The 8,431-nt window shown below is 36.5% G+C and overlaps 1 protein-coding gene across 1 annotated transcript; it reads right to left on the bottom strand.

Annotated features, from left to right (window-relative positions):
• Positions 1 to 3,776: 3,776 nt before the first annotated feature.
• On the bottom strand, positions 3,777 to 4,892 carry LOC149200296 (uncharacterized). Its single transcript, XM_089400902.1, has 2 exons — positions 4,649 to 4,892; positions 3,777 to 4,543 (listed from the first exon to the last, which is right to left on the bottom strand). The coding sequence occupies exons 1-2, from the start codon at positions 4,890 to 4,892 to the stop codon at positions 3,777 to 3,779; spliced, it is 1,011 nt and encodes a 336-aa protein (XP_089257028.1).
• Positions 4,893 to 8,431: the final 3,539 nt, after the last annotated feature.

The following is an 8,431-nucleotide window of genomic DNA, read 5'->3' as shown; positions in this document are numbered from 1 at the left end:
AGAGTTTCCTCTTGGGATTTGCAATTAACACAAATAGAGGGGCCATGAAAATTTCTGCATCTAAGTTTATCCCAGGTGAGGATTCTCTGATGTCCTACCAACCAAAGGAAGTAGGAGACTTTAGGCCAAGAACCTAACCCCCAGATTTTGCTCCAAATTGGGTCAGGGGGAGTAGGGTTATTGCACATAATTTTGTAAGCCTCAGAAGTGGTAAAAGCACCTTTAGGCTGGTACCCCCATCGTAGAATGTCTCTGCCTTCGGCATGTCTGATGCTCCTTTTGCGTAGCTCCCTTTCCAGATCCTCAATGATTTGGTGATTCTCATTTCTGATGAGCTGGTTACCTTGTTTCCATTTCCTGAAGCCTTGCTCTGTCTCCTGAGTCCAATACTGCCAGATCTTTTCTTGTTGCTGTTCCTCTCCAATGGAGTTCGGAAGTGGATTAAGAATGCGACTAAGCTGTGGCATTTGGTTCCAGGCATCTGTCCAGAATCGTGTTGTTCTTCCATTTCTTACTTCCCAAAAGCTATGCTACTGTATCAACTGGAAGTGTTGTTTGGCCGCGTTCCAAATTAGCGAACCTTTGACATTGGGAGTGAACTTGATGAGCTCCTCCTGGGGTCTGTGATTGGCGTATTTGGCTGTCCAAATGGTGGCCCAAGGTTTTTCTAGGCTAGAGAGCCATTGCCACCAAATTTTTGCGCTCATGATGGCATTGCTGTGTGTGGGATCTCTCATGCCAATGCCCCCTCTTTCTTTGGGCGCGCAGATAGTGGTCCATTTTACTAGGGCCCATTTGCAGTTTGTAGCTGAATTTCCCCAAAGGAATCCTCACTGAAGATCCCGAATTCTTTTTAGAACCCATTTAGGCGCCGCTAGGATTGAGAATACGTAGAGCGGCATTGCCTGAAGAACTGACTTTATGAGCACTACACGACTGGCCAAGTTTAGTGTTCTGTGCCTCCAAAGGTTGAGGTGGGATTCGAGCTTCTCAATGAGAGTACGCCAGGAGGAATGCTTGATGGCTGAGGTAGTAAGGGGAGCTCCAAGGTATTTGGAAGGGAGAGAGGAATCCCAAAATTTGAGCAACAGTAGTCTTAACGATAGGAGGGGTGTGAAAGAAAAAGATTTGCGACTTGGAGTTATTGATGCTGGTTCCTGAGGCCTCAGAGAAGTCATTGAGCAGGGCTTTGAAGCGGGAGGCTTCCTGGACAGATGGGTAGCCAAAGAGCATGGTGTCATCAACAAACTGCTGATGAGATATAGCTGGGGAGTGGTGAATGGAGAGACCTTTAAGCTGTTGTGAGAGGAGGGCTTGTTTGATGTGACGACCCAGGCCTTCAGCCATTAAAACAAAGAGGAAGGGGGAGAGAGGGTCACCTTGCCTGATTCCTCGAGAGGGACTAAAGGGTCGTGATGGGATCCCGTTCACGAGAATGGAGAAGAAGGAGGAGGAGATAAGACTCATGATCCAACGGATCCACATGGGAGAGAATCCAAAGGCAATTAGCATTTGCTGAATGTAAGTCCAACTGAGCTTATTGAAGGCCTTAGAAAGATCAAGCTTTAGAATCATACCTGCCTGATTGGAATGCTTGAGGGAGTGTATGATCTCATGCGAGAGGATAATGCCATCCATGATCTGTCTCCCTTCCACATATCCAGATTGTTCCGGAGAGATGAGCAGTGGCAAGAGGGGTTTTAACCTGTTGGCGATAACTTTGGAGATAACTTTGTATATGACGTTGCAGAGAGCAATTGGCCGGAATTTGTCTGGGGTGATGGATTCTGCCACTTTTGGTATAAGGGCAATGAAAGTTGAGTTGAGAGAGGGAAGCAGCCAATGAAGAGCTCTCGATTCCTCCACTACTTGCCAGACCTCCAATTTTATCAGCTCCCAGAAAGTGTGAAAGAAAGTTGTGGTGAAGCCATCCGGGCCAGGGGCTTTGCCCTCCTTGAGCTGGGACATGGCTGTATCCACCTCCTGAGTTAGTATAGGACGAAGGAGAAGTTCATTGTGTTCCTCAGTGATTAACTTTGGCACATTATGTGTTATTCTTTCTATCGCAGGTCGCCTGTCTGCATTGGGCTCTAGATGAACTTGCTTGAAGTGATTTAGGAACTCCTCCTCAATTTCTTCATGCTGTTCTGCTCTTGCCCCCCCTTGCCTTTGAATGAAGGGGATGTTGTTGTGCATTCTTCGTTGAATAGTGGTTCGGTGGAAGAATTTGGTGTTCCATTTGCCCTCTTTCAGCCATCTGATCCTCGATTTTTGCTTCCATAAAATCTCCTCCTGCTTTCTCCTCTCCTCCAGCTGATTGTGGATGCGCTGCTCCTGCTCCAGGGTCCCCTCCGTGTGACCCCCTGTGATTATTTTTTGCTGGAGATTTGCCATTTCCTTATTTAAGTCATGTTGTGCCTTAAATATGTTTCCAAAGGTCTCATTGTTCCAACGCTTTAGATGGTATTTTAAATATTTGAGTTTCTATTGGAACTGAAACATCTTGGAGCCTTCTGGCGGAGTGAAGGTTGTCCAAGTTGTTCTAACAAAGTCTTTGAAAGTAGGGTGGGTGAGCCAGAACTCTTCGAAGCGAAAGGGCCTTCTGGTGGAGTTTCCTGGTCGTTGCCACTGGAGGGCGATTGGCCAGTGATCTGAGCCTGAGTGGGGTAGTATAGCAGCAGTTATGTCTCCTCCTAAGTGAACCGAATTATCTGATATGAGAAATCGGTCCAGTTTGGAAGCGATTTGATGCTTTCCTGCTCTTCAATTACTCCAAGTGTAAGTGCCATTACAATATTGCAGGTCTATTAGAGAGGTATTCTGGATGAAGTCTTTAAAGTGGGTGTTTTCCTGTTCCAATCTGGTTCTTCCCCCAAGCTTTTCCTCCAACTTGGTGATCATGTTAAAATCCCCTCCAATGATCCATAGAGGATGCAATCTGTTGTTATTTAGAGCTTCTATAGTGTTGAGAAGAGCTATTTTGTTTCCTGCTTCCTGTTGGAAATAAACATTTGAGAGGTTTCCATGTATATTGGTGCCTAAAATGTGGAAGGTAGCCTGAATGAGGTGATGAGAAGCATGGAAGTCTGAGAGAGTAAGCGCTTGCATGTTCCATGCAATGGCAAGCCCCCCTGATGCTACAGATGCATCCACTGCCACCGATTGACAACCTGGCCATGCTTTAGAGAGGATGCTGCCTAGTGTAGATCTATTACATTTGGTTTCCTGAAGAAAGCATAGTTGCGGCTTTTCCATTTTTATCATATTTTTTAACATTCTAAGTTTCCCTGGGCTATTGAGCCCCCTTAAGTTCCATAAAATGAGCTTCATGATTCACTATTAATAGTGGGTTTGTAGTACTTCATCAATTTTGCATACCTGTCAGAGTCCACCAGGATTTTCCCTACTGCTATTGTTCGCAGGAGATCAGTTCTTCTTCCCCTCTTTTTGGAGTCTTTCGGGGGAAGTCCTCCATCCCAATGGCTTCCTGGCTGGATGCCTAGTTGTTTCTACTGAGAAGCCCTTGAGATGACCACTTCCAGTTTGTTGAGATGAAGCTCTGGGATACTGTCGTAATCCTTCTTTTTGCATGCTAACTCTAGCTCTAAAATGTCTAGTCCTTGCAGATCTATACTTTCTGGTTCTTCATCCATCTGTTGCACCTGGCTTTTTCCTTCTGTGGATATGTCTAAGCTTTGGGGGGGATCTGGAGTTCCATCCACGTCCATATCATTATCTTTTTCTGCAGGTTCCTTTTGTCTGTCCTTGGGGTTAGCCTAAGCAGCTTTGGGGGTTTGATGTTCAGAAGGGGAGCTCGAAAGAGGAGGCTGGGAGGAGGAGGAGGTGGGTGCGGAGCTGGGCTTGGAGAACGGGATTTTCTCTTCCGAGGTTTGAGCTAGAATTTCAAAGTTGTTCCTTATAGCAGGGCCAGAGGCATTGTCTTGCTGGGGCTTTTTTCCAGTGGAAGGCTTTTTGTGCGCTCGTTTGCGGCTGGGTGCTTTGGTGAAGCCATCATGGGTCAAAGAGTCTGAGGGTTCAGGAGCATTGGTTTTGGCATTTAGGGGACAATCCCTAAATAAATGCCTGAGAGCATGGCATTTTCGACAACGAAAAGGAACATGTTCATAATCCAAGGATTGAATCCATTGATTGTCGCGGTGAGAAAGACTTACCGAGTCTGGTAGGGCTTTCTCCAGGCGCATGAAAACGCGGATGCGGGCATAGGATGTGTATCTGCGTAGCTTTGTTTCTTCCACCGCTTTTATGTATTCCCCTAATCCATTTCCTATATCTTTGAGAATATCTTCATCCCAGTATTCATCTGGAAGTGAATACATTCTGATCCAGACTGGAGCCCAGGTGAGGTCTTCCTTGTCCGGGTTAAATCTTGCTACCCATTCCCTTAGATACAGACCAGCTGAGTTGAAAAAATATGGCCCTTCGCCCAGGATTCTGTATTTGTCTTCTAGGCAAAAGAAAATCGCAGTAAAGAACCCTTTCAGTCCTAGCTGCAGTGTTACGTCACCTTTGGGTTTCCATTTAGCTACGATCCATCCATATAGGGCTTTTTCTGTCGGCCAGAACCCTATAAATTTCCCGATGAGGGCATGATCCCTCATGTATTGGATTCGTTAGTCAATCTTCTGGCCTGGCAACTCTATTCTGGGCCGTTCGGCTGCTATTGGTTTGCAGGTATTCGAAGAGATCTTCGATCCTTCCTCTGGTTTGTCCTTTCTTCCGGGAGTAACGCCTGTCTTATCCGCCTGACTGCCTATCTCATTATGCCCGTAGCACTGCGGGATCTCCTTGTTAATCGCCTCCTCATCAACAGAACCGAACACGATCGTCCTTTTAGGCCCTGGCTGCAAAGTATTTGTATTGGGGGAGGGCATTGACACCCCCCCCTAGGGGGAATCCACATGCCCTGCGATTATACCCGGTACTTCTCATTCGAAAGAGAACTAGAGGTCAGGCCCATGATGGTTGCCTCGTCTGTACAGTCTGCGCCGTTTGAGGTTGTGGTCAGAACCCTAGCTACAAATCCTTCCAGTAATCACTTGAAGTTCAATTGACATAGTCATACCATATCATTTAACTATGGTGATGTTTTTCTATATTATCGAAACAATGACTATCATTGTGATGTGGAGATGGTAAATGTATACAAGTTCACGCTACAGTTGAAATTTGAGGGCCTGGCATAGAAAAATATGCATTGCAACCAAGTTTGTTTCAATTACACTCCATTGTACACCACAAGAAACCATATATACCTTTGAAAGAAAATTATTTGCATCATAAAGAGTACACACGACTCAAGTGAATTAAAGAATGTAATGATTTATAAGTAGTGAAAAAGATAAAGCACAAAGGGAAATGAGCCAACACCAACGAGTGAGTGAATTAAAAAAGTAATGATTTATCAGTGGTGAAGAAGATAAAGTATAAAGGGAAATGAACAAACACCAACCAATGAAGACTATAATATAGGTTTCAAGAAAACCTAACATAATGGAATTTGTTTCCTTAGGGACATTAGATGATGTCATCAAAGAGGTGTTTTAATTTTTTTTTAGCATTTAGAGTTTATTAATGCACTTTTACTATAATTTTAATTAGGAAGAAATTAAATTTCTTGAAGTAGAAACATGTTTTAAAGTATGGAGATCAAAACATCTTTAACCAAGGATGCTTCCTACAAAGTTTCAAGATAATTGAACCCTTGACCTCTCATTGGAAAAGGTTCCTTCAAGACTAAACTCTATTACCTAAGCTAACCCTCATGCTAGGCTTTTGTGTGTAATGAATTGACCCTATAGAAGAAATTATACATCACCTTCCTTTTGACAAAAACACCAATAAAATGTTTTAACAATAAAAAATTATAAAACTTCGAAGAATAACTTTATCTATAAGAGTTAGTTCTACTTATGTGTGAAATGTATTCATGAAATAGCTTAAGCATAGTGGAATATGAGGAGGTAGTCCAAGTTTTACAAATAACAACAATTAAAAAGTAAAAGTGAAGTAGAAGAGACCAATGATTGTGGTGCACTTATTTTGACCTATGTTAGGATAGAATATTTAAGTATGGAGTCATTGTTATTATTGATGGATTCTTGTTTAAAGTAAGGTGAATTATCTATAATGGTTTTTTAGATAAAGGGAAATTTTTATGTTGGAAAAGGTTGTGGTTAAAATAAATAACAATGTAATATATATTAAATGTTTTTGTTGCAGCTTACTATTAAAAACATATAATATATTATCCAAAAAATTATATTCTTTCCTTTCCAGTTTCAAATTGTATAGATTTAATAGGTGTCTTTCCTTGCCTAATGAAACAAAATGTCTTTATTTTTTTTAATTAGTTTTGAAATACAAATACCTTGGGCCACATTAACTAAGACATGAATACCATAAAAACTCAAATAAAAAAACTATAACTACATGTAAAAAAAACACATCTATACAAACAAATGTTGTGACATTGCCACCAAATAACTCTAGTTATAATATTTGAAATATTTTAAAATATATTAAATACTTATTATTTATATTATTAAATTTATTTCAATATTTATAAAATTAATTGTAATTAGTGAAAATATTATTTATATTTTTTTTGGTTTTATTTCCATTTATTTCAATGAATGATTTCATTTCTATTCAAAATGACATTTTTAAATGTCATAATTTTTTAAGTAACACTATGGTTAATATTATAGTTATCATCTGTTTTCTTAATTATTTTAATTTGAATATAAATTAGTATAGAATTATTTTGACTACATTTTTTCCTATATGTAAATTTTATTTTTATCTTTTAAAATATAAAATTTCAGAATTTTTTAATAATTTTTTTAATAATATTGTTTGTTATAAAAAATTTACATTTTAGTGAAAATGTTATAACTATTAAGTTTATTAAAACTTCGAATATACATATTATTGTTTGGTTTTATTTTTTCACATGTATTATTAACTTGGTATATGTTATTTTTAATTTAATTTTTTAATGTAATATAAATACGATTGAGTAAATATATAGAACGAAACTAATTATAAAATAAATTTATTGTAATTATTGAGTTTTTATATTTTTATTATTCAAACATAAATATAAAATTCTGAAATATTATATTTATAATTATAAATTATTATTTTAATTTATGTGATAAAATATTTTTTTTAATATACTTATTAACTATATTCTTTGAAATATCAATATTAGAAATAATTACTATTTAAATATAATTTATATATTATTTTTTATTTTGTTAAGAAAACAAAAATATAATATTTATTTATTAAAAAAACAAAATATCATACGATAAATTTAATTAAATCAATTTATTATTTTTATTATTTTTTATTTAACAAACTGCTCTGTTTTATTATTATTATTTATTGATCTTACTTTTTATTTATAAGCACCATTTCATACTAAATTATAATGTATCTATGAACACAAAAATAAATTTTAATTAATAATTATTATCTATATTTTAAATATATCACTATGTATATTAAATTCATAAATTATATGTCTCAAAATATTATAATTATAAATATAAATTATTGCTTTTCTCTTTTTAATTCCAAATTCTAAAAGTTTTGTAAAAGATATGCATGAACATCAAGTGTAATGAAATTAAAAGTAAGTAATATCTATGAATTTTAAAGTGACTTGGCTTCTTCGATAACCCACAATCCAACTAACTTGGCTTCTTGGCTTGATAACTCACAATCAAACTAACTTGGCTTCTTGGCTCACTGACAATCGAATTAAGAGGCTAATTTTAGAAATTAATACTAATAATCCTGTTTATATAGTATTTTGGTTCGATTGATTGATTCGAGTTTTTTAATTGTATAGTTTCAGTACAAGAAAAAGAAATAAAAATATAAACATAAATATATTTCTTATTATACTTTAATTATTATAATTTATATATAAATAAGATAATAAATAGATAATTTTTTATTATATATATTAAAAATACTATACTGTAAAAACAATTACAAATTCCATGATTTTTAAATTAAATTTTATACAATAACAAATTAAATAAATATATATATTCTTGTTAGTTACTATTTTAAATAACAATATTTAATAGGCAAAACAAAAACAAAATCTAGAGAAAAAAGAGTAATAAGATTTTGGGTTATGAAGTTTAATCTGTTTTCTAGAAATGATTTTTGAATATTTGTATTTTGAGTATGAGAAAGATTTACAAGATGGGAATTTTTCATTAAAAAAAGTATTTTAGGAAATTATTATAAAATAATGTTGGATTGTATTCAATTTTATGAATTAATTGTTATTGTTGAATTAGGTGTATAATAGGAATTCATTGGATTATATAATTGTGGGATCATATGCACATAATAAGAATTCAAGTACGTATTTTAACCATAACTTTAT

Source organism: Pinus tabuliformis, chromosome 2_1, assembly GCF_031772625.1.
Source record: "Pinus tabuliformis cultivar Carrire ecotype Pingquan chromosome 2_1, CPIR1, whole genome shotgun sequence".
Classification (NCBI taxonomy): domain Eukaryota; kingdom Viridiplantae; phylum Streptophyta; class Pinopsida; order Pinales; family Pinaceae; genus Pinus; species Pinus tabuliformis.
The sequence above is the reverse complement of the archived record's forward strand: the minus strand, read 5'-3'. Positions and strand labels throughout refer to the sequence as shown.